This window comes from Halichoerus grypus, chromosome 9 (assembly GCF_964656455.1).
Source record: "Halichoerus grypus chromosome 9, mHalGry1.hap1.1, whole genome shotgun sequence".
In the NCBI taxonomy this organism is placed as follows: Eukaryota; Metazoa; Chordata; class Mammalia; order Carnivora; family Phocidae; genus Halichoerus; species Halichoerus grypus.
The window spans coordinates 59,750,114-59,776,878 of record NC_135720.1 but is presented as its reverse complement, the minus strand read 5'-3'; the positions used below and the strand labels follow the sequence as shown (position 1 = coordinate 59,776,878).

The following is a 26,765-nucleotide window of genomic DNA, read 5'->3' as shown; positions in this document are numbered from 1 at the left end:
CCTGCCCTATAAGCCTACGAGACCTGTATTTATCACTGATACTGACTTTATACATAATCTTCCTTTCCAACTTGTCTAATCCTCTCCATTAGGAAACAGAACTCCAGAGTGTGTTTATAAGCCATTTGAAATTACCCACTTGACAAACTATAGAAGACTTTAATACTAATCTAAAGGAAGAAGGACTCTCAGAAAACAGAAGACAGATTCAAAGAGATAAATTCAAGACACCAGTCAATATAGCTGGAGAACTTTACTTTTTATTCTTGCAGTTTTATACTAGGACGTCAACATTTAATTTAATAAGCCATTGTTCACAATTTATTAAAAAATTGAATCCTTAAATTGTACATCAATATCCTATGACTCCAAATTTTATCACTCTCCTTCAAATCTGAAGAAAATGATTACTTTCAGTTCCACAGACAGCACAGCCCCACTGACGTAACATTTAGTCCGAAGTCCTACACTCGTGAGAATTAAGAAGAGCCAGTATCAAACTGGCCCGAAACCTGACTGTGTCCCTGGCTCAGGATACCTGTAGTAAATCTGTAAATCCACACTAAGACACAAAAATAAACTAGGGTGTGTATGTCATATAAAAAACTTTTCACAGTAGAGTAAAAATTAACATTAAAATGTCACCAAATTTTAACGATATTATGGTGTTTTATCCAATTAGCTTTCAAAATGCCTGATTAACTGTGAATCAAATACAAATAACATCATGTAGGATTTTTTTTAAAGTTTGCCCAGCATTTCAAAACGGTTATGGAATTAATATAACTTTTAAAATGTCAAAGTATGCTATACATATTGCACTTTTCTGCTAGGCTGGGCTAGTATCTTCCATGGCAAGATACTAAAACTATTGAATAAAATACACTTTTAAATCAATAGGTACTTGATTAATTTCCCTGAAATTATCAACATCATTACCAAAATCTCCCAGGATTTTGTAAGATTTGATTCCTTAAATACAGTTTTAAAGTTTAACTTAAGGAGGGAAAAAAACCCTCATATATTTGACTTTTTATGTCCCTTTTTGGTCCTTCAATGACCAAAGAGAATTTTAAACAAATTATGCTTCATGTTTCCTGGCTTAATAAAAAGCTACAATTTCTATTATCCAAATTAAGAAAAATTATACTAATCAAAAGCTATTAATTTTGAAATGTCTATGTAAGTCTGTCTGTAGGTCCCCTTAGAACCTTTCCATGCTTTTATAATCAAGAGATTTTAATCAATTATGTACTAGAATCAAATTAGGTAAGGAAAACTTATTTTGCAAAAATAAAATCACTTCCCAATATGCTTGACAGAAACAAGCTATTCATTTTCATTTGTGTTCCATTGAAGACATAACTGAAATCTGTCCAATGGTTTATTTCCAACTGGTCCACTATGGAATTCTTCGGAATGTTTTAAGATTGGCTGTAGCTAGAGTTCTGACTTCCATTTGGACCCTGCTCTCCTTCACTGTTCAAGTGGGGAAGAAAGAGATTTTATACCAATTAAAAGACTCATTTTCAATACTCCAATAAGCCAACTAATTTTTAAAGTTAGTTACTCTGTGGTACAACTCTACAAAACAAAGGCATTCCTGATTGTTAAGACAAGATGTGGAAAATTAAAATACCGAAGACTAACATTTGGTTTTATATTTTTATTCTTATGTAACTTGGTGCTCTCACACATAACAAGCATTCTGGTAGTTAGTGTCCATATACACTCAAAAAATTTAAATAAGGGTATGGGATTTCATTGTCATTACAGGTATCACTCAACATAGAGATTAGAGCTTCTGCACAAATTTCCTGTAAAATTAAATCTTACATATAAAATTTTATTCCTGCTAAATATGAAAATCAAGAAGTGTTCTTCCCAAAAAATTATTGTCCAAATGCATAATAAAATCACATGTAAATACAGCAAACTTTTATAAATCAGAAAGAAAAATGGCAATTTCCTGGAAAATGCTGAATACTTAAAATAAAAATAACTAAAACTGAAAATACCAGTAACTGTGGCAATAGGATTATTGTCTTATCTTGTCCATCATCATCTTGCAGCTTCAGGCCCTGCCACTAGTGGAGAATCACTCAGGGAATTTCTGCAAAAAATGCATCCAAAGGTAGCTGTTTGAATGACTGCCTTAAACAGCTCCTTGTATAAGTCAAGTATTAATTTTTTCCAAACGGTAACATTAACTTACCAGATCTACAAATCTATCTCAATATTATATAATTTAATTATTTTTCTTGATCATTAAGATGGGTAGCATTTTTTTAATTTTCCTTCTGACCTTTTTTCCTACTCTAAATGATCTGATATACAGTGCGAGCTGAGAACCACTGAACTAAATGAAAAGATCCTGTAAAAAACAACCAAAGAAAACCCTCTTAGCACAAGTGATTCACAGTTAGCAAAACTATGTTACTATGTGCCATGGATCTTTAGGTCGCTCAAAAGCCAAAATTATTTATCTTTACAATATCAGATCAATCACCTAAGTTTTTGAAAACTGCTACTGAAATTTATAAAAGAGGATAAAAGCCAGTAGTGTGTGTGTTGGGGGGGGAGGTCACAGAGAATCAAACTGACATGGGATACTACAGAATTCTTTATCCCTGAATTTCAGATAAACTAGCCTAATTCTGTTCTGTTTAAATTTATGTACAGTATATAGCCATATGTTGAGGGATACCTGTAAGAGACCTGCCATTGCATTAGGAAAAGTTAACAGATAATCAGATTAATGTATTTTTTAAAATGAGACACTGTCAATCTACCAAGTCAGATTTTAAAATTACGTAAATCATGAAGTTTTGGAAGAAATTTCATGAAAACAATACAACACAATCTATGGAAAAATATGATAATGTATATGAAATATATAATTAAATGAAATCAATAATTAAAGTCTACAAAGTACCTGTTTGGAGGAGGTTTTGGTTTTGGCATCTTACTAAGAATAGTTGCCATCTCTTTTCTCTCATCAAAATTCTTCCACTGCTCATATAGTTTTAAAATAACCCTGATTATTTCCAAAATCTAGAAGTAAATATTTGAAAAGTTCTCAGTGGCAGTACCAAGCAACATTTAGTATATAAAGAACACACATCACACACATCCTCAGAAAACAGTGTAAAGATAGAGTCTCTGTCCTTAAGTATTCAGGTTATATTAGATAATCTTGATAAACTTGAAAGCAGTATTTTTACCACACTGGTCTGTAGGCTTCTCCTTCTACCCTCTCATCTTTTAACATGTATACTTTGTCCATCCTTATCCATCTCTGCAGTTGGTTTCCTTCTATCTGCTAATATCCTAAACCAAAACAGAACAGTGAGGTACTGGGAAGAGAGGTCTAAATCATGAAGGAGTAGGCCACTACAGAGTACACTCCTCTAATACCAACTGTTTCAAACAATTTAATGGGAGGTGGTGCATGAAAGACATTGTTTTGTTTCTCTGTTAACTACTCTACACATGAGTTAAGGTGTTCAAAACCTGGCAGCTATAAATCTGTCATATCCAGTTTCCAAATCAGCCCTCTTTCTCATCTGAGTAGACCTCACATTGGATTGATTCTAATACTATAAACACTTCAGCAGAAAAGGTAAAAAAAAAAAAAAAAAAAAAAAAAGGGCAAAAGCCTTTTGTCAGGAGACAGGCTGTGTTAACAAAAGTTTATAGTAGTATTTAATGGTCTCTAGGTAGGTTTTAAAATAATCCTGGAAATTAGACGCAGCTTTGCAACTCAGCAAACCAAAAGTTTACCATTCTGTTTAAGCCTAAACCCAAAAGAGAAATATAACCTAAATAGTCAACATTAACTCTTCTCACCAAACATGTTTCTTAATATTTTTTTTTTTACCAAAAATCTTCTTAGCCTTGTGGACATCATAGGATTTTAGACTCATGTTAAGTAAACATCATATTAACTTTAAAATGTTCAAGTTTATATTCACCTAAGGGAATTTTATTTTTTTAATATATTTTTTAAATTTTTAAATTTTTGTTTTAGAGAGAAACAGAGTGCAAGCGGGGTAAGGGCAAGAGGGAGAGAGAGAATCTTAAGCAGGCTCCACATTCAGTGCAGAGCCCAACATGGGGCTCAATCTCACAACCCTGAGATCATGACCAGAGCCGAAATCAAGAGTCAGACGCTTAATCAACTGCCTTTGGCTCAGGTCATGATCCTAGAGTCCCGGGATCGAGTCCCGCATCAGGCTCCCTGCTCAGCAGGGAGTCTGCTTCTTCTTCTGACCCTCCCCTCTCATGTGCTCTCTCTCAAATAAATAAATAAAATCTTTAAAAAAAAAAAAAAAAAGAATACCTTCTCCATATCCACAGAAAGCTCAGCAAACCACTGTCTGGCATCTTTCTGCTGTACAACACAGGCTACATGTAGACAAGCTGGAAAGAAAACAAGAGAAAAAGGCCCATGTTCAACCGCAAGTGTGAAATGTAGGGACTTAGAACTAAAGATAAGATTTTTACTTAAAATTTTCATGTACATTTTCCAATATTCTTTTTAAAAATTACATAGATTCATCTAACAGTTACCAATAACCATCCCATCAACTTAATATAATACAGACACAAAAATTACTAGACTATCTTAAGGTTCTAGACATCTCCTGCTCCTCACTGTATACTAAGGATGGTATAGTTGCTCTGAGAGTCAGGGCATGTTAGGAAAAAATCCAATGAGGAAACTAGAGCAGGGAAATGATCCTCAACAGTGGCACAAAGGAGTGGTCAAAATTCACCCAGAAGTCAGTTTGACACACACACACACACGCCAATAATATGCTAATAAATTTCAACAATTAATTATATTTTGATATTCCAATTAAAAGCAGTGTGTTGCCTCTGTTTTAAGTTTTTTAGCCCATGATGAAGTCAGGTGAACACTGGGCACCCCAGTACCGAATTCAGTGTTATAATCAAATGGAGCTTAGAAAAAAAAATAACGCACTATATACAATATAATTACAGTTGATCTCTGAACAACATTAGTCTTAGGGGCACCAACCCCCTCTGCAGTTAAAAAAATCTGTGGGTAACTTGACTCCCCCAAAACTTAACTATTAATAACCTACTTTTGACTGGAAGCCTGACTGATAAATAGTTGATTAACACAAATTTTGTGTATGTACTATATACTGTATTCTTACAATAAAGTAAGCTAGAGAAAAAATATTAAGACAAGCATAAGGAAGAGAAGATACATTTACAGTATTATAAAAAACATGTGTATAGGTAGACCTGCACAATTCAAATCCATGTTTCTCCACTATATACACATTACACACAATATAAACTAACAAAGACAGTAAAAGAACTCAAAGACAACAATCTCCATCATAATTTTGCCTAATATAATTTCTACCAACAGCTTGGCTACCTTGAGCCCACACCAGCTTCTTAAGAGTTATTTTCCCTGGTTTAGTTACCCAAGTGATTTTGCGAAGGATGACATTCTAGGCAAACAGTGACTCAAATGTGAACTGACATACTGGTTGACCCAAGTCAAATGAAGCTGTAAAGTAGGGTGTAGGCCCTGAAGGGACGAGAGGCGAAATAAATGAAATTATAGTAACAGGTAATTAAAGTACAGTGGAAAATGCCATAACAGGGCATACACAGAGTAAATTAGAAACAGAGAAGACATCCTAAACCTGGACTGAGGTGATGTAGGAAATTTGGGGATGGGAAGGGTGTCACTAAAGAGGTGATATCTAAGACAAGTCTTAAAAAAAAAAAGGTGAGAATGGGAGCAGAGAATGATATGTACAGGTTAAAAGAAGTTGTGTATTTTATCCAGAAATTGGGTGGTAAAAGAATAGGGGGAAAATCAAGAGGACAGAATCATGGAACTCAATAGGAAAAAGAAAGGGAAAAGAAACTAATAAGTGCTTAATATATGGCAGGCATTACTGGTGTTCTATAAGATATCTCATTTAATATCTGGAACAATTCTGTATGGAGTTAGTATCCCCAACATTTTACAATTAGGGAAACAAACTCAGAAAGGTTAAATACTTTCCCCACAATTATAAAGAAAGCAAAGTTTAAACCTAGAACTATCTGATTCCAAAGACTGTGTTCTAACCCATTACGCTACCTTCCACAGATAAATAAAATGGTAGCTAACTTCTCCCTCCAGCAAGGCACTGACTACAGAGGCTCCTTTACCGAACCTCTGAGCACTTAACTGGGCTCAGGGAATAAAAGGCCCAGTTATTCTATATAATTTACAAGTAATATTAGCAGGCTTAATTCTGAACTTTTCCTCCTAAACAAAAACGTTCTATTCAAACACTGGTCAAAATTATTTTAAGTGACTTAGAAAAAACAAAACACGAAAACTTAACAAAAGAAGGGGGTGAGAGGGACAATAACTCTGACTTCTGAAAGTTGCATTTCATATTATTACAAGTTCACATGCAAGGATTAGTCTATTACTTCATGAACCATAAGAATGTAAAGCATAGGGCACCTGGGTGGCTCAGTTGGTTAAGCGACTGCCTTCGGCTCAGGTCATGATCCTGGAGTCCCTGGATTGAGTCCCGCATCGGGCTCCCTGCTCGGCAGGGAGTCTGCTTCTCCCTCTGACCCTAACCCCTCTCATGTGCTCTCTCTCTCTCATTCTCTCTCTCTCAAATAAATAAATAAAATCTTTAAAAAAAAAAAAAAAAAAAAGAAGAGGCAGATGCCTCTTTAAAAAAAAATAGAATGTAAAGCATAATAGGATGAAATTTCTTTTGGGATGACCTAAATAAACTTATAACAATTCAACTAGTAAAGGCATACCATGCTTACATACCTAAAGCTATCATGAAAGGAGGATACAGTAGGCAAAGATCCGTTCTGTAGGTATCATTCACTATCCTCCTATAGAAATATAAATCATATTATTACTGAAATCAGAACTACCTTGTATGATTGTACATTTCCCCCCAGAGAGGGTCAGATTTCCCATCTTTGTAAATATTTCTTTTGTATTACTGAAGCATAAATATAAAGGTGAAAACATCAAGGGAAAAAGATGGATACATGAAAATGACAATGAATAAGCATATTTTAATAGATAAAAATATAGCTAAACAGATTTTAAAACTTAAAACCTTACGGTAAATTACAATAAGGATTTTTCCAATTTTTCAAAAATTAGAAAATCAGAAGAAACCAGAAATTATACAATAAATTAATATGTATGTTGAATACCAATAAAAAGTATTCTATTTGAAAGATAATCTGTTTTAATTTTTATGTAAACAGTCTGTTTTTTTGGTAAGAATCAAATTCTAATGGAAATATTAATCAAATAAAGATCCTTATCAATTTAGCATTTATAAATATAGTTAATTAAAATTCAACAAGCAAATATTTCACTCAACATACAATATCTTGGGGCACTAGTTTAATTACTTTAAAAATATTAAACTTCATATTCAGTTGTCAACCTTCCTAGCTAATAACATGTTACACTATGAATAACTTCTGTTCTAATTACCATGCAAGGGGAAGCAACATGTCTTCTTGGCCCATGTCCTGCACATACTGGAGCAAAGGTCTATAAGGATGATACACTATCAAGCAACAATCCTAGAAACAGTTTAAAAAATGTGTATGTATAAAAACAGATTTATTACAACACAAAAACTTATCATTACCCAACTGATTTGTAATTATGTATTTCAAAATGTATTTCTCTAACTCATGCTTGCTTCCCTTTTATTCTCTTAAGCAAGCAGTATGGCAGCCCTAAACTCTACTATAATAGTGAAGGCAGTGCTCTCTCTGGAATATACCTTGGTAAATCGGTAGGCAGTCAGTCAGCATCCATTCCCTTAGAGACTCAAAGTGTCACATCTGCAACACACTGAAACCTCTTATTAGCCTATAAATCCGTAATTCCCAACTGGAGGAGCAGAATTCTGCCAAAGACATAATCTATCTTTAAATAACACCACACACATACACAAATTGTGCAAATAATTTACAGTGGCTTCATGTCCTGACTGGTTTGCTTGTAATCCTTTTATTATAGTTACTATAGAACAGAAAAATTTTCCCATCCTAAGTGGGATATACAAATTATTTTACAGGCTTCTCAGAGGATATAGGTGATGATGATGCTACTAGGTACTCTGATTTCACCATCATGTATCATTTGGATGGTTTTAAAATGCACCTCCCTACAGATCATTTCTTTAAAGAATTTCTGACTTCACTAAATTTGAAAATAAGTTTTACTCTATTAATCACAAGGAAGTAATATACTTACCATTAGTTCTAAAAGATAGAATTCACATTCTAATATCTGTTTAAAAAAAGATTATAAATGTCAATGTGAAACAAATTAGATGAGTCTACTCAGTCTAACATAACAATTTATACATTATAGTAATGTATCACAAATTTTTACTAAAATTTTTTTGAATCAAGAAAATATATATAGTAGTTTATCAATGAACATGTGCAATAAAAATTACTTTTTTACTATTATACAACACATGTAATTATGACTATAAAGGATTTTAATTCTTATAGAAAAATCAGCCTCATATAAGAATTCTTACTTTTTTAATTTAAAATAACCTGTGTAAACTTCAGATTTTCTAATATACTTTCTACTCAACAAATGCAAAAATGCAATTATCTCCACTTATGTGTTACTCATTATATTACAAATCAATAAAAGGAAAGAATACTGAAAATGAAACAAAAATATACAATTTATACAGGATGATGAAATCCCTCACAAGGTAGAAAAAGGACATGCCTATTAAAAATGTTAATAGAAACTCACCTTCTAAATTAATGTAAAGTTTCAAATATGGTTTTCATACTGTTCCATTACAGTAGTTCCAGCCCTAGCTATACACTAGTATCACCTGGGAGCTTTTAGAAAATACCAGTCCCCAGGCCTCAAGCCTAAAAATTCTGCTTTAGTTGGTCTGGAGAGGCCCCGATATCAGCATTATTAAAAAGTTCCCAAAGTGATTCAATGGGCACCCAGGGTTGATAACCATTGCTATTAAGTACTTTTTTTTTTTTTAAAGGTAGAAGCAATTTAGCTTTAATTTAGAATTAAAGTTTATATTCTTGTATTCAGTATTTCAAAGTACCATTTATAGGAAACTATTCAGTTTATTCTAACATAAAATGGAGCTAGTTTACATACAGCTTTGACAAGTAGTTTTATTTTATACAATATACTTACATGGTTCATCCTATAAGGAAATTCCTTTGGAAAGGCATATGAAAATCTAGTTTTTACTGCAGAAAACAAAAAAATGACTTAAACTAAGAAAGTGAAAAAGTAAATTAAACCAAAATTTCTTTAACACAGTGTAGAATATTAGAGGAAGGGCTAAATCACTTTTAGTAAGAGCTCTTAGAGATGCTTAGGTACCCAGATTTTTTTGTTTTCAGGCAAGGGAAAGAACTAAGTGGCAGGAAGTCCTAGGCCCCATCTATATTACAATTAGAGAGCTTTAATTATATACTTAATGTATTAAAAAAGGGTTCTGCTGCTTAAAAAAATCAAGGGGTTGGGGAAAAAAAAAATCACCTGGATTTTTTTCATCTCTAAAATCTTTCCAGCTCTAGAATGATATTGGTTTTATTTCTCAGCAATTTAGCTTAGAAGGAACACAAGTTGTGTATGTACTCAAATATATCTGTATATATTTCTAAATATACGTATGAAAATTGAAAAGATAATACAACCAAAGAATGTTAATAGTGGTCATCTGAGATTTAAGGATTTTTACTTATCTGTACTTTCTATAATAAATAGGTACCTCTTTATCAAAAGATGTATTTTAATAAAAGCATACATACATGTGCAAAGTTCTCTAGGACTTTTTCATACCACACACAAACGCATACATACAATTACTATTCTTCCTTGTCACTAAGTACAAATGAAAAAACTGTTAACTATCAATCCTCTCTTCAAAATGATGAGTGTACACCTTTAAGTACTACTACTTGAGAAAATTGTATTCAAGTCATTATGATGCAGCATTTCATTAAATCAAGTGATGTTCTAGAGGATCTGCTCTGTGATCCCTTCCATTTGCATAAAGCCTAAGACCTCACGGAGATTTAATTTTTTTTTTCACTTACTCTATGTACTTTATTTTCAAGAAGTTTTATTTTGTAAACTGAGGAACCTAACAACTAATTTAGATAGATAGTATCTGCCAAGATTTGAAACCTAAACCATTTAAAGTTGACATTAGGAAATTTATTTTATTTATTTTTTTTAAAGTTTTTTTTTTAAGATTTTATTTATTTATTTGACAGAGAGCGAGAGCAGGAACACAAGCAGGGGGAATGGGAGAGGGAGAAGCAGGCTTCCCGCCGAGCAGGGAGCCCGACATGGGACTCGATCCCAGGACCCTGGGATCATTACCTGAGCCAAAGGCAGACGCTTAACGACTGAGCCACCCAGGCGCCCCGACATTAGGAAATTTATACTTAAGCTTTCCTTTTCTTTCTCCTTTATTTGAAAACATACTAATATTAAGGTTTCTGAGTTTTACAAATCCTTGTGATATGAACAAGATGTAAAGTGTACAAGTAAAATAGGTACTTACATAATGGTAACTAATCAACAAGGTAACATTATCTCCGTACATAAAACAAATATGCACCCCTAACTCTGAGACCTTGACACCTAACTTTCTCTGAGATTTACCTGATACTGTTAACCTCTCTCCTACTCCATGATAAAATTGCTCTGCATTTTGATTTTCTATCTTCTAATCCTTTTCTAACTTGGGAGGAAAGTACTTCCCTCCTCTCTACTGCTACCTCTATTACTTACGTATTTTTCATCTGCTCAACTGACAGTTCATACTTCTTTTTGCACCCTTAACCATTCCTCCTCCAATAAATCTGTCCCATCACTTACTAAAATGCTCAAATTTCTCTTAAAAACAAAAACACATAAGACCTCTACCAAATTATATTCCTCTGCTTTTAAAAGTAGGCTATTTTTTAGAACATTTTTAAATTTATAGAATGGAAAAGATAATAGAGTTCCCATATACTCCCTGTAATGGGCTGAATGTTTGTCTCCCCCCAAATTCATATGTTGAAGCCGCAATCCCTGTGTGATGGTATTTGGAGCCACCTCCAAATTTAGGGAGTTAGTTAGGTTTGGGGGGGGTCATGAGAGTGGGGTCCCCAGGACAGACCAGTGTTCTTATAAAAGGAAGAGCAACCTCTCTGTCACATGAGAGCACAATGAGAAGGAGGCTGTGTGCTTGCCAGGAAACAGATGGCCAATCATGGAACTGATCAAGGCAGACACTTTGTTTGATCTTGGACTTCCCAGCTTCCAGAACTGTGAGAAATAAATGCCTATTGTTTAAGCCACCCAGTCTATGGTATTTTGTTAGAGCAGCTGGAACAGACTAAAACAACCCCCCACCCAGTTTCCCTTGTTATTAACACCTGATATGAGTATGGTACATTGTTATAATTAATGAACCAATATAAATACATTATTATTAACTAAAGTCCATAGTTTATTCAGATCTCCTTAGTTTTTTCCTAATGTCCTTTCTCTGTTCCAGGCTCTCATCCATACCACTTCACATTTACTTGTCATGTCTCCTTTAGGTTCCACTTGGCTGTGACAGTTTTCCAGACTTTCCATGTTTTGATGACTGACAGTTTTTAAGAGTACTGATTTTTTTTTCAAGTATTATTCTGTTGCTTGACCCTCTACTGGAATTTGTCTGATGTTTATTTAATGTTTAGACTGGGGTTGTGGGATTTTGGAAGGAAGGATGAGAGAAGCACCATTTCATCATATCACATGAAAGGTACACACTACTAGTGATTTATCACTGTTGATAATGACCTCAATCACCTGGCTGAGGTAGTGTTTGTTGGGTTTCTCTACTGTAAAATTATTTCCCCCTTCCCTTTTCATAATATACTCATTAGAAGGAAATCACTACGCACAATGAATACTTAAGAAGTGGAAATTTATGCTTTCCCTATTTGAGGGTGTAGTTAGCTACATAAGTTATATGAAACTCTTCTGTATTAGAGATTTGTCTCTTCGCCCCCATTTATTCGATAATTTATATATATTGGTATGGACTCAGGGATTTTTTTTATACTTTGGGTTATAATCCAATACTACTTTTTTGTTGTTGTTGCCGTTACACAAATTCTTCTAGCTTTGGCCATTGAGAGCTCTTTCAGTTGGGTTATGTGTCGCTTTGACATATCCCCATTAAGGTAGGTGTTTTGTTTTCTGGCTTTTTTTTTTTTTTTTTCAGCATTTCCTTACTTATTGGCACTATGCTCCAGGTCTATCTTGCATATTTCCTGTCCCAGTCATTTCTCCAAGGAGACCTAGTTCCTTATTATTGAAGAATGGTATGAGAAACAAAGATCTGGGCACTAGGAAAACTCATTGTTACTGCGATGTCATTGTTTGTAGACCCTCTTAACTGACAAAGCCTACACACACACACACACACACACACACACACACGCACGCACACACAAATTCATGTACCTATAAATATTTATGTATATTTATGTTAAGGTAAACATGAGCTCATACTGATGTGTAACTCTAATTGATTGCTACATGGATCTTTCTGGTCTCCCCTCCTTGCTTATTTGTATATTCCCATTCCAGCAGTGAGAAACCTGGCTCTCAATATCTGCCATCCATTTACCATGGATGTATATATTTACTGGAACTGTTCAATTCCAGATACAAGTATAGTAGTATTGGAATTAACTTATACCCACGTTAAGGATCAAATCTATCAACTAGAGTATAGTGCTTATATGCAGTTCCTTTTGCCTTTAGTCTTATAGACTGTACTTCTTCCTAAAGTTACTTAGGTCAGCACTTCCCCTCACCCCCTTCACTGAGGTTATTTCATATATTTGTAATACAGTTAGAGTCTCCTTTTCTCCACACCTACTCACTTCTTAGTGCTTTGAAACCTGGCTTCAACCCCTATCTCATAATGTCCAATGACAGAGACATTCTCTCTCAAAGATCACAAACCCAAAGGGTCTGTTTTTTTTTTTCCTTTGGTACTCATCTTCTAAGTAGCACATGACACTAGGCAACTCTATCTCTTGAAATTTACCAAGTCCCAAATTTCCATCATTGGCCTCACATTTCTAAGATGTTCTACTGATACATTTACACTTAGAATGTCCAAGATTAAATTTAACTCTTTTCAGAACCTACTTATTCTCCTTTTCTGGTACCACCTTCACCTTCCCAATGCCCAGGCAAAAACACCTCAAAAATCATTTTTGACTTGTCTTAAATCCTTGCTTTTCAAAAGTCCTGCTGACTCTATTATGCAAATCTAGCCTGCTTGTTCTCCTTGCTGGGAGCCAAAACATCATTTTAAGCCTTCATTAGTACTCACCTGGGTCACTTCAATAACTTCCAAATAATATTTTTCTACTTTAAACTTGTTAGCTTTTATTTCTCACAGCACCCTGTGGTGACGGCACTGACTACAATTTGCAGCTTTATATTTATTTCAGAGGGATTTTTTGGGTGGTTTTTAAATTGTGGTAAAATACACATTATATAGAATTTATCATCTTTAGCCATTTTTAAGTATGCAGTTCAGTAATATTAAGTACATTCACAATTGTGCAACCATCACCACAATCCATCTCCTGAACCTTCACCTTGCAAAACTGAAACTCCATACTCATTCAACAACTTCCCATTTTTCCCCCTCCCTCCAGCCCCTAACAGCCTCTAGTCTACTTTCTATCTCTATTAATTATTCATAATATTTAATGGAATCATACAGTATTCATCTTTTTTGACTGGCCTATTTCACTTACTTTAATGTACTCAAGGTTCATCCATGGTTTTTTTTTTTTAAGATTTCATTTTTAAGTAATCTCTACATCCAGTGTGGGGATCAAACTTACAACCTTGAGATCAAGAGTCATATGCTCTCTGACTGAGCCAGCCAGGTTGACTGAGCCAGCCAGGTTCATCCATGTTGTAGCATGTGAAAAACTTGAAAATCTGTCTACCTCAACTCATATTCTCCTCCAATTCACCTTACGTTATTCTGCCAGACTCACCTTCCTAACACACAATTCTAGCATTATCATCATGTTGAGAAATAAAGCCTTCAAATGTACCACCATCATCAACAGAACAAACTGCAGATTCTTCACTGAAGGCCCTCTAGGACTTTTTCCAGCTATTTCCTTACTGACCATTCACTGAATGTAACTCATTAGTTTCTCTATTTTTGACCAAACTGTTTGATGTTCCTAGACTATCTTTCCCCCACATTTCCCAGGTTCAAAGTCTATCTTTCTTTACCAAATTCAATTTAAGCCTTTCGGATTCATCTAACAAATAACCTTTTACCACTCAAAACATTCACTGCATTCTCTAATTCTCTTATGCCACTTATTTTTTTCTTTTGTATTAATATTTGTATATGCATGTCTTATGTTCTTGTCCTTAAATTCCTTGTATTTATCTTTGTATCCACCACTGCAACCAATATGGTGTTTCCAGTGAGGACAATGCTGTTATTGATGATGATGAGTAGGCACTGAAGTTTACTGAGTATTATGGACTGAACCATGCTCTCTGCCCCTGCCCCTGCCAAATTCCAATGTCGAAGACCTAACCCCAATGTGACTGATTTGGAGACAGGTAATTAAGAGGTACTTATGGTTAAATGTGGCCATAAGGGTGGGGCACGGATTCTATAGGACTGGTGTCCTTAAAAGAGGAAGAAACACTAAGGGTACACACCCACAGAGAAAGGACCATGTGAGGACATAGCAAAAAGGTGGCCCTCTGAAAACCAGGAAGAGAGGCCTCAGGAGAAACTAATTTGTTGACACCTTAATCTTGGACTTCAGCTTCCAGACTGTAAGAAAATAATTTTGTTGTTTAAACCACTTAGTCTCTATCACTTTGTATGGCAGGCCTAGCAAACTAAGACACTGAGCAAGACACTGTTCTAAGAGCTTTACTGATATTAACTCATTTGATCCTCACAACAACCCTTTGACATAAATATTATTAATCCTCATCTGCAAGATGAGAAACTGAGACACAGAGATTGTATTTTGCTCGATTTGCCACATAGAAGGCAAGGGAGCTGAAATTTGAAATCTAAGCTGTATAAGCCTATATAATACACTATTAACATTTATGAAATAAACAAAAATATTCTACTATAACAATTTCCTCTTCATTGGTAACCAAATACTGTTATGAATATACCTTTATGGCTCTGCATGAAAAATAAACCTTAGTAATAGGTATTTTACATTTTTTCTTTTTTTTTGAGAGAGAGAGAGAGAGAGCACACACACATGTGAGCAGGGGGAGGGGCAGGAGGAGAGAAAGAGAGAATCTCAAGCAGGTTACACACTCAGCACAGAGCCCGATGCGGGGCTTAATCTCAGGACCCTGAGACCCTTGATCTCAGGACCCTGGGCTGAAATCAAGAGATGGATGTTTAACCGACTCAGCCACCCAGGTGCCCCAGTATTTTACATTTTTAAAAATATACACTTTCTAAAAAATTTGGAAAACAAAAAATAACATAAGAAGAAAATAAGGCACCTAGAATCCACTACTCACAGATGAGCACTGCTAACATTCTGGTGGATTTCCTTCTGGTGGATTTCCTTCCAGTTGTTTTTGAATTTTTAATAATTCAATTTTCCAGAGGGCAATCCAATACTTATCAATGTGATATATCTGCTATATTAAATTCTATGGAAAAACTGGTTACTACTCTGCTGTTCTTAGAAGAGTAAAATATGGCATGGAAAAGACTGAATTAGATTATTACACTCTTCTCAGAAAAGGGAATGACCCAAAAATATGAAAATTAGTCTGGTTCACAAACCTAAAAACACAAAAACCTTCTGCCTCTTCTGTGCAAGATCAGGTAAGTAAAAAAAAAAAAAAAATTCTGCATTATCTTTCATCTTTTGTTAGGTGCTGGCTTTGTGCTTAACCTATGAAGATGGAGCATAGCATAATGTTAATACCTTGTATACAATATTTTACAATCACTAGTCTACAGTGTTATTTCCTTTAATGTCCTGACTCCAAGGCAGCTAAACCCCATCTTTTTGGAAAAAGAACTAAAGCCAAGAGATAAAGGAATTTGCTCAAGGTTATACAGCTGTTGCTCAGACAGAACTGAGGCTGACTACTATAGTCAGCATTTTTTTTCCTGCACTATGTTTTTCAATATGGAGGCAAAATACATTATTCCTATCAAATACATACACTACAATTACTAAAGAAACAGTTTACTTTACCCACAAGAATGACACAATGGCTAGTCATTATGAAGCAAAAAAAATACAATAAAACTGGGAAATAAGTTTTTTCTTTACCCTTATTTAAGAGCCACTGAGTTGAAGTTTTTGGACAATAGTTACTATTCATTTTTGGTATTAAACGTAATGTCTTGGACATAATACTCTAAGTGGTTTTTAGTATTTTAACTTTATTTTTAGCCAAATACACTAGCCATAAATGTGACCACAGGAGATTTAATAAACCCAACCAATATTTCACAGGTCTCATAAACTGAAAAACATTAAGGTCCTATAGAGCTTTTTTAAAGAATTACATCCTTAAAGCAGGATACACTTTTTGCACTTACATACAGAAGTAGCAGCAGAAATCAATCTTGTATTTGAGACTACTCCAAATTCCTAGAGAAATAAAAGTAGATGAGATCAGGTACATAGTAACCCAATGAACCTAAGGGTATCTGGGTCTATTCAAAGCAAAGCATTTCCTATGTCCCCCCATGTTTATAGTCTGGTTTTCATCTTCTACCTACGTGAAGCGTGAAGTATTTAAATCTCTAAACATATTACTTTTCCTTAAAATGGCTGCAATAAGACAAATGTTTAAATAATTTTGTCATTTAACATCATTGAGAGATACCAAATTAGAAACCAAGCCCTACAGTTTTCTATACCCCAATTAGTTTCCAAAAAGATTTTTTAGATTCTATACTTAACTGCAATAAAAATATTAAGTATGCTTCCTATTCAACTGAACCTGGACTAATGAACAGGTATTGCACACTATTTAGTAATAAAACAGTTGAATCTCTAAAGATAAACTTTAGTATCACCAAAAGAATTTAAAAGACCATAGAAACTATTATTCTATTTGGAAGAGGAAGACAAGAATGATAGAATGATGTATTATAAAACTTCCTTTTATTTTTCTTTTTTTTTAAAGCAGGCTCTACCCATGCCCAGTGTGGAACCCAAGACGGTGCTTGAATTCACAACTCTGAGAGCAAGACCTGAGCTGAGATCAAGAGTCAGACACTTAACTGACTGAGCCACCCAGGTGCCCCATTTAGATTTTTTTTTTTTTAAATAATTTCAGCCTTACCATAAAGCAAGCTTTTTTTTTTCCCTTTTTTGAGAGAGAGAGAGTGCGAGAGGGGATGGGGGTGGGGGCGCGGCAGAGGGAGAGGGACAGAATCTCAAGCAGACTGTGTGATGAGCAGGAAACCCAATGCGGGGCTCCATCCCTTGACTCGGACATCATGACCTGAGCCGAAATCAACAGTCGACCCTTAACTGACTGAGCCACCCAGGTACCCCAAGACTCTTAATGTCAGTTCCCATTTCCTCTTTGAATTTAATATGCTAACATTGTAAAAATAACTAAAATTTATGAGGTGATCCACCTTACATATATTGTCTCATTTAATTTGATTAACCTCATAAGATTACTAAAACCTTCACTTCATTTTAAAACAGAAAAATCAAGAATCGGTTCCTTATTCAACAAAAGAAATGAAACTAAACCTAGTCCTAATCTGTATAAATACCTTCAACCTATATCCTTGTTTTGGGGGATGGGGAAGGTATGTATGTGTGTATAAATATTTATATTTATATTTAAACCTCAAACCATAGTAACTGAAACTAAAAAGTAAATGCCTCAGACATCTTAAAAGTCATTTCTGTCTAATTCCCACACAACTGGACAAAACACAGAAAGATCTGGTCACAGTTAACGATTAAAAACAATAACGCTATAACCAAATATAAAGGGATACATTTTTTTTTTCAGGAATAATTCTTTTTTTTTTTAAGTATCCTCTCCACCCAATGTGGGGCTTGAACTCATGACCCCAAGATCAAGAGTCATACGCTCTACCAACTGGAGCCAGCCAGGCATCCCAATCCAGGAATTCTTTATCCAAAATTCTTAGAGTGAAAACTTTCACTCAGTACATCACATAACAAAAGATATTTAACAAACAAAACAAATTAAAATCCCCAAATTAATCTTTAAGAGTAGAAATTTATAAAGATTTTATCTAGATTTTCCATACTGGTTGTGCTTCAGATACATCAAATTACATGGTAATATTTGGAAAAACCACCCCATAATATGGGCTTTTTATAAACACTTCCTTTTCCCACTAAAGAACTTAGTAATAACAGGGCTGGTTCTGTCCCTTTAATCTACCACTTATAAATAATTAGAAAACCATAAACCTCTAGAAAGTCTGTCTTAATATTATTTCTAATAGGGTCAACTCTCATTACTTTAGGTAATAATTAGGAAAGATGTCTTAAATAATCCTAAATAATGACTAAAACAAAACTAAATCAAAATTGAGTACCAAAAGGAATATAAACCTATTAGGTTTAAATTACATTCAATTTTCAAGAATACAATTACGATTCTAAAGACATCTAAGAAACATAATACAAAGGGTTCAGAACTTTAAAGATTGCATATATTATAATGAACATCAGTCAATATCTCCTATTACTGTCTGGATTTTAGCTGTGCTCTCTCAAAAATACTGAAAAGGAAAATGTGAGCAGAGATTTAGTCTCAGCTCCAAGTTCCCATCTCTCTTCTCTCTCCCTCACCTAGTTTCTCTACCCTCATCAGAATCTATTTGACTAGAGCCACACTCAATCCTTGCTTTCCCTACAGTCTGGCAGGCAGCCATTATCAGGAAGCAGGGAGGGAAGACAGTAGGACATAGGATGCATATGGAGAAGGAGGGACACAGGAGGAGGTACTATAACTCAGGTTATAGTAGCGAAGCTGTGGCACTTATGGAATACTACTTAGTGCCAAACAGTAAATGTCTTAGAGGACCTAGAACAAAGCAGTTAAAAGCATGGAATTAGTAGCCAGACTCCCAGGCTCTGCCACTTACCAGCTCTATGATCTTAGGCAAGTTTCTTAATCTCTATGTACCTCAGTTTCCTCCTTTATGAAATGAGGATATTACTACCATACACCCCATTGTTTGTTATGAGGATTGTAAGTCTTATTATGAGTCAGTTATAGTTGTAAAAGAACTTAGAATAACACTTGGTATACAGTAAATGCTATATAAGTGTTTGTTAAATGAATGTATAAAGACATGTATATCTTTGATTTTGTATGAATTTCAAAATTTTGCATAAATTACCATCTGTCATTATTTTTATATAGGTAATATGAAAACTAGGGCAGATTAACCAATGTACATTGACTATACTTCAATGAAGAACAGAAAACTATTTCATACCTCTACTTTGGATGCCAAAAACACACATGTAGGAGCCATTAATACAGGATCTATACTTTTGAGAGAATACCTAAAATATGATAAAACAAAGTTAAATGTCATTCATATAGAAAACACTGGGAAAAAAACCAAGATAACACTATGGCAAACACATGATTCATTTATACTAAGGTTCATCAACATTACATAAGAGTTTCAAATAGGTGTAACATAATCCCAAAATTAAAGTCCTACCTGGCATAGAATCTCTTGAAATAGACTGTAGCAGTGGCAATAACTTGTTGTCTTAATTTAAGATGTTCACCTAATGCTTGAATAACTAAAAGAAAAATAATAAAGTTTTAAATGTTCTTCTGGTATCTTTATAATATTGACATTGAAAAATAACTTTCATGTGGTTAAATCATGACTGTATTAATTTTTAACAAAGAGAAAAACCTACATATGCTATAAAGCTCTACTTGGATCACATGGGCTAAGACTAGGATTTGCAAATCTGTTAAAAAAAATATAGGTATGCATTAACAACAATAAAAAATAGAAAGTGTCCCATAGCAAACACTATTCTTATATTAAGAAGGTTGAATGATAGGCATTTTCCTCTACCTTCTAAGTATTTTCAGTGTTTTTTTATTATCTTTAGAATAAATATAAAAGGAAAATATTAGACAGTAATCAAACGCACTACAACTTCCACTGTATAAAGTTTATTAAAAAGTCCATAATGAATTCTCCAAACAACAGAGAGGTAGGTTTGCAGAAGAGTGAACTGAAGCTTAGAAAGATCATGTAACAAAGCTACCATGTGGGAGAGCAAAGATCTTTTGACTCTAAATCATCTACGCAAACTTGTAAGATAAGAATGATCAATAGGATGCCAGCCCAAAGAATCCATTCATCTTCAAAATACTTGCTTTAGCCAATCTTAAACTGGGTTTAATAACACATTATAAAGGCTTAGGGAGATTAATGAACACTTTGAAACTGTTTTGAGTGTCTCTGCAATGTAAGATTCACAAAAGACTGTATTTAGATCACTTAGAAAGATAAATGAATATAAGTTATAAAAAGAATACATGAATAAAAATATTAAGTAGGGACTAAAACAGCTTATAACAAATTACTATACAAAAGTTTTAATTCAGAGGTAACCAACTGTACCATTTCAGCCAATTTTTTTTAAAGTTTACCATTTGTAAAAAATATCTGTAATTTCCAATACTCTTCTTCTGAGAGAAACTTTAAGTCCTTCTGGCGTTCCTTCAACAGATCTTGTTTATCCAAAATCCATTGTAAACTAGAAGAATGAAGATGTTAAGACACGTTACAGAAAATTAACTAAAAAAGTCACAAAAAATAATACTAAGACTGAACAAGTTATGAACATTCTGAGAAATACAAAGTGCAAGAAGTAACCTTGGAAGATAGTATTTTTCACATTTCTTGAAACTCTGAGAATTATCTCACTAATGAATGTAAATATGCCCTGAAAAAAAATTCCACTCTAATTTTCTCTTTTTTTTTAAAGATTTTATTTATTTATTTGAGAGAGAGAATGAGATAGAGTATGCGAGGGGGGAGGGTCAGAGGGAGAAGCAGGCTCCCCGCTGAGCAGGGAGCCCGATGCGGGACTCGATCCAGGGACTCCAGGATCATGACCTGAGCCGAAGGCAGTCGCTTAACCAACTGAGCCACCCAGGCGCCCCTTCTGTCTCTTTTTTGTTCTCTCTCTCACTACCTTATATTGTTATTTCATTGGTTTTAAGACTCTGATATCAAGAAAGATCTTACAATCAGTGATGCCTTAAGCTTTTAATCTGCAGCATGTTTATTTTTCCCTAGTGATACATAAAATAATGGTATAGTTATTTGGCATCAAATGATGATGCCTTAGATTTGAATTATCTTTTCTCAGTTGTTCATGAGTAACTGCAGCAGTTCTCTACTTCACAAATTCCACTCATGTTAAAATCTGCTTCAGAATTTATTACACTAATAGCCTCCTCCACCTGCCTAGTCAAGTCTACTATTTTTAACCAGAGATACGAAATTGAAATGACCCAAAACACTATTCTGCAACTTGCTTTTGTCACTCATTATGTTCTGGAAGTCTTTCTATGTCAACAAATTTGTTATTCAGCATACCTTTAAACTGCTTCACAGCATTATGGATGGATTGTTACTTAGTTAATTCCTATTAACAGGCATGTAGCTTATAATTTTTCACTATTAAAAATAATGCTTTAATGAATAGCTTTGTAATTCACCCTTGCATATTTGGTTAATAATATATTTAAAATAATTTCCTAGAAATAGAAGTGATTGGTTGGTTTTGCTGATAACTTTGTTTTACACTGTCAGTTTGTACTCCATTCGTCACACCAATTTCCATTCCTATTAACAGTACATGAGAGTTTTAAAATATTTAAACCCCCTATGGGTTACTGCCAATCTTTTAAATACTTTACAACTTAAAGGCAAAGTAGTATCTTACTGTTTTCGGGGTTTTGTTTTTTAGTTTACTTCTGAGGTTAAACATTTTTCCATGCCTTACTGGCCAAAAATACAGTTCTTCTTTTGTACACTGTAATTTTAATGACAATTTTTCTAATGGGACGGTCTTTTTCACAATTAAGAGATTCTTCTCATATAATTTGTGTACTATGGATAATAAATCATTTGTCAAATAAACTGCAAACATTTCCTGAGTTTAGCATGATCTCTTAATATTTAATTGTTTGTAACACAGAAATATGAATCACTTATTAAAACCAACCCATATTTTACTTTGATTTTATGCTGGTCACAAATGGGAAGGCCTTCCCTGACACAAAATGATTTAAAAAAAAAAAAATTCACCTATATTTGCTAATACACTTAAGGCTTTTTTCTTTCAATTTTTCTTATTCCTATGCCATGTTATTTTAAAACATAAGATTAAATTATTAAAATCTGGTATGGAAAATATTCCCCTTGTAATTACTATTCTTTAGAAAAACTTCTCGATATTCTATTACAATTATTATTCTAAGACTTGAACTTTAGTAGAAGTATTATGTCAAGTCCCAATTGCATTAAATTTAGAAATCAATATAGAGAGAAATGCTATCTTTACAATGCTAGAATTCAAACTCCATTTATTAAAATCTTTATGTTCTACTACAGAATTTAAAAAATTTTCTTTCTATAGGTCCTGCACATTTCTTTAGTTTATTCTTGTGTATTTCATATTTTCCATTGGTACTTGTAACTATATTTTTCCATCATTCATTTAAAAGAAAGCTTTCCATTTTCACATTTTGTAACTGGTCACTTTATTAAACCTTTATTATTTATAATAATTTTTCAATTAACTGAATTTTCGAGTTAATTTTATCTCTACAGGCTGATAACTTTGTCATTTTTAGTATCTCATTCTATTAACTGTATTGAGTAGCAATTCATAACAATGTTAAACAGGCACCCTAATTTTCCTAATGTTTCACCATTAAATATCTCTTATTCATGCTTTGAGGTTTTTACCATGTTAAGAAAGCATCCTATTTGTTTTAGTCAAAAATAGATGTTGAATTTTAATAGACATCTTTTGATGCCTTCACTGTGTATTAACAGATTTTCTAACACTGACTATATTTCTACAATAAAATCACTATCATTTTTTTATATTTCTAATGTAATGTTAGACTCTACTTGTTAATAATTTATGATATTTGTATCAATATTCAAAACAGACTGTTTTTAGTGCTACCTTTGCTAGATTTTATCAATGTTCTTGTAGCTTCAAAGAGAGAACTGGAGAGCTTTCTTTCTGTGTGAACTGGAATAATTTCAGTAGCAGATCCTCTTGAAAATGGGAAAACATTTACCCATGAAATAATGTGAGCCAGAGCATTTTTTAAGGGGTAGCTCTTTGGTAACTTTCTTTTTTTTTTTTTAAAGATTTTGTTTATTTATTTAATTGACAGAGAGAGAGAGACAGCAAGGGAGGGAACACAAGCAGGGGGAGTGGGAGAGGGAGAAGCAGGCTTCCCGCCGAGCAGGGAGCCTGATGCGGGGCTCGATCCCAGGACCCTGGGATCATGACCTGAGCTGAAGGCAGTCGCCTAACCAACTGAGCCACCCAGGCGCCCCTCTTTGGTAACTTTCTTAATTTGTTTCGGCTTTCAAATTTATTACCATGGAGATAACCCAAAAGTACATCTGGATTTATTGACTTTTCTCATTCCTAATTTTGTATCTTCGTATCATCCCTCTTTTCTTTGATTTAACTAGCAGCAGTTTAGTCTACTATTTTGATTTTTCCTTCCAAAGAACCAGCTCTTATAATTTCTGACTATTTTTCCTTTTACTATGTTAATATCAGTGTTACCTTTATTAAGTCTTTTTTTTACCCCCTCCCCCAGATTTATTTCACTGTTTCCTTTTTAATATTCTCAGACTATTCTGACTTATTTTTATTTTTTCTGTTATTCTGGATGTTAGTTTATAACTGTGGCTTTGGCTACATCCCGTAGGTATGGATACATATTGATCTCATCAGGTTATTTCCTTGATATTATGTAACTGTATTTTCAGTTTCCTCTTTGATACAGTAAAATATCCAGAATTGATTTTGTACATTTTTATTTCTGTTACCTCTTCATTAATTCAGTCAGCCACCTAGTATTTAGTGCCCTTCTACTTTTACTGCAGTAAGGTCAACGAATGTGTTGTGCTCTACTTCAACTTTCTAGAAAATGCTGTGATTCACTATGTTCTGGAATTATCATTAATTTCATCCTCACAGTCACTTAAAGTTCTTAAAAAGATAAATTTCACAAACAAATATTTAAGTTTTTCCTCACAGCACATAGTATGGAAGATAAACCAAGAACACTTATACATAGCAAATCTCATAAAATTTAAGATTACATTGTTTGTAAAATTCACCATTATTTCATGTGCTAAGAAAAACCGTCATGCTCATTTCCGAAATGTTAAAATGTGCATCTTCAAGCCATGATAAACATAGTTCATGTCAATTTTCCTCTTTTCCCAAAATCACCTAAAACGATGGTTTTTGTCATCTTTTTGTTGGTTTGTTTTTCCAGAATTGATCGCCTTGTCTTTCTCACTTGCAACCTTTTGCAGATAAGGCACTTCATGATTCTGAAGAGAGCTCAGTGGCCCCTTCCTCCAGGACTATTTGAATTGTGAGGGAAGGACACTTTCAAAAAAAGCACATTTAACATTGTAACAATTTTATATTTCAAAAGTGAAAAAACAAATATTATAGATCCTGCTCCCCCTTTGATAAATGTTCTTATTATGCCAACAATAAGTGAAAGCATAATGAGAACAATTACCAAAAGGCAGGTAGTATCTTTTTAAGTTGAAAAATGGCTCTAACTTCTGATAATCAACAGCTAGCTACCTGTCAATTCTTTCACCTTCTTTCAAACTTTATTAAAATACTACCCCTTGTCCACTAAATTTTCTGTATTTTAATTTTGCCCAAGCAAATATTACACTGAGCAAAACAGGGCAAAATAAAAATATAATCAGAGGTAATGCCTCTATAGAATTTCATCTCCACAGTATCACTTACAGCAAGAGGAAAGCCTGCTTTTCTGAAACTAGGTTTTTCTTCTCTTACAAAGGACTAAAAACAGAATGAATAGGAATCCAACTTCTTCACAGAATCAAAATTTAAACTACAATTACTAATGGTCTCTTGGCATTAAGATATATTTACACTAAAATAGAATAGTATCAGGTTCTGTTCATCTTTCAACCGTAGAGCGGAAAGCCTAGCCAAAGTTCAATTAGTCTCATCACCCACCTTTAGGCCTAAACAAATGTATTTAGGGAAAAATATTTTTAATATTACTCTAGTTCTTCCACGGTCAAAACAAAAACAAAAACAAAAACCTACTCATGAAATAGGTTAAAGAAATCGGCAAAGTCACTGGAAAATACATGCTTAAAACAAAATATAAGGCACAGATTAATGAAATGGATACATTTTGAGAGCACCTGCCCTATTCCTAACCAACATACAACTCCATCTAGTCATAAGGTAAGGCAGGAAGCGGTCAGACAGCAGAAACAAGACTGACTCTGGACTCTCTCCTCGGAATAATATTAAATCCACTCAAGATAGAAGGTCAATGACAAAAGACTACAATGCCGACAACTGAAGAGAGCCCAGGCAAAAGCGAACCCCAACTGTCCTGAAGAGCCGGCCTCACAGTCCGGAACTGTGCCACACTTCCCATACCTGCGCCCATCCCATCCCATCCCATCCCAACCCACCCCACCCCGCTTCCAGGCCTAGCTTATCCAGGAATCCGAAGTTAAACTCCTTCCTTCCTCGGAGACCGAACCTCCTTAGCCCCCGCCCTTGCCCGCTCACAGATCTTTCCCCCTCACCCCCGAAACGCTGCCAGGGGGCGGGGAGAGGGGAGTCGCCAGAGAAAAGTGCATCCCGCTTCCGGCCGCTGCCGCCCCCGGGAGACCCCGCGGCGCTCGGGACAGGGGCCGGGATCCAGGCCAAAGGGAGTCGCAGGCCCCGTCCTCACCGACTCCCAAGAACAAGCCCCGGGCGAGAAGACGGAAGATCACTTACTAATGGGAGCTCTGCCAAAAGTTCCCTGCCATGGAACACAGCTTGCCCTGATAAAAAAGCACCAGCCGGCGGAGCGGCCCGCGGAGCGACCATAGACCCAGCCCGCCCGGTAACCGCGCTCCTGGATCTGATCTGCTCGGCTCCGCTCCGCGGCGGCTACGGTGAGAGGAAGAGGATGGCACTCTAGTCTCCTTGACGCCGGCCGGCAACACTCTACAGTGTAAACCCGTTCCTATGGATAAAAGTTCCGGCCCGCCCCGCGGTAGCAGACGGGGAGCAGACAGCTTGTGGGCGCACTGAGGGGGCGGGAACTAGTGCTCACAGAAGGCTCCCGGCGGTCGAGAGGTTCTCGCGAGAGTTTCTTACCGGTTCCGGCCTAGAGCTCGGGAGCTGTTTTCTGTGAGCTCCGTCCGTTCAGAGAGTGGGGAGGAAACCTAGGCAGGTTTGGGATTTTGTTATTTCATTTTACAGGCCGCCACTATGGCACTTCGTTAAAGTGTAAGGTTTCGTGACTTCAGTTCTTTCTCCTGCTATTGAAAAGA

At 34.9% G+C, this 26,765-nt stretch overlaps 1 protein-coding gene across 3 annotated transcripts; it reads right to left on the bottom strand.

Annotated features, from left to right (window-relative positions):
- Nucleotides 1–240: 240 nt before the first annotated feature.
- CCNC (cyclin C) lies at nucleotides 241–26,399 on the bottom strand. 3 transcript variants are annotated; one of them, XM_078054948.1, is made up of 13 exons: nucleotides 26,224–26,332; nucleotides 24,661–24,822; nucleotides 20,807–20,913; nucleotides 19,851–19,935; nucleotides 19,617–19,686; nucleotides 16,707–16,758; nucleotides 9,242–9,297; nucleotides 8,303–8,338; nucleotides 7,529–7,620; nucleotides 6,839–6,906; nucleotides 4,343–4,422; nucleotides 2,936–3,054; nucleotides 241–1,479 (listed from the first exon to the last, which is right to left on the bottom strand). In XM_078054948.1, exons 5-13 carry the CDS (start codon nucleotides 19,653–19,655, stop codon nucleotides 1,425–1,427), a joined length of 597 nt encoding a protein of 198 aa, XP_077911074.1. In that variant the 5' UTR covers nucleotides 19,656–19,686; nucleotides 19,851–19,935; nucleotides 20,807–20,913; nucleotides 24,661–24,822; nucleotides 26,224–26,332; the 3' UTR covers nucleotides 241–1,424. The 3 variants fall into 3 exon arrangements, with proteins under 3 accessions (XP_077911074.1, XP_035972617.1, XP_077911075.1); XM_036116724.2 differs by lacking the exon at nucleotides 24,661–24,822 and having other exon boundaries at nucleotides 26,224–26,399; XM_078054949.1 differs by lacking the exons at nucleotides 241–1,479; nucleotides 24,661–24,822 and adding an exon at nucleotides 1,652–2,113 and having other exon boundaries at nucleotides 26,224–26,399.
- Nucleotides 26,400–26,765: the final 366 nt, after the last annotated feature.

Excerpts from the sequence above, each read along its gene's own strand:
- CCNC (XM_036116724.2), bottom strand. The coding sequence starts at position 26,255 with ATGGCAGGGAACTTTTGGCAGAGCTCCCATTA. Across the intron at positions 4,423-6,838 it reads TCCTTTCATGATAGCTTTAG|CTTGTCTACATGTAGCCTGT; the intron begins GTATGTAAGCAT and ends TTTTCTTTCCAG. Across the intron at positions 1,480-2,935 it reads CCAAAACCTCCTCCAAACAG|TGAAGGAGAGCAGGGTCCAA; the intron begins GTACTTTGTAGA and ends CCACTTGAACAG.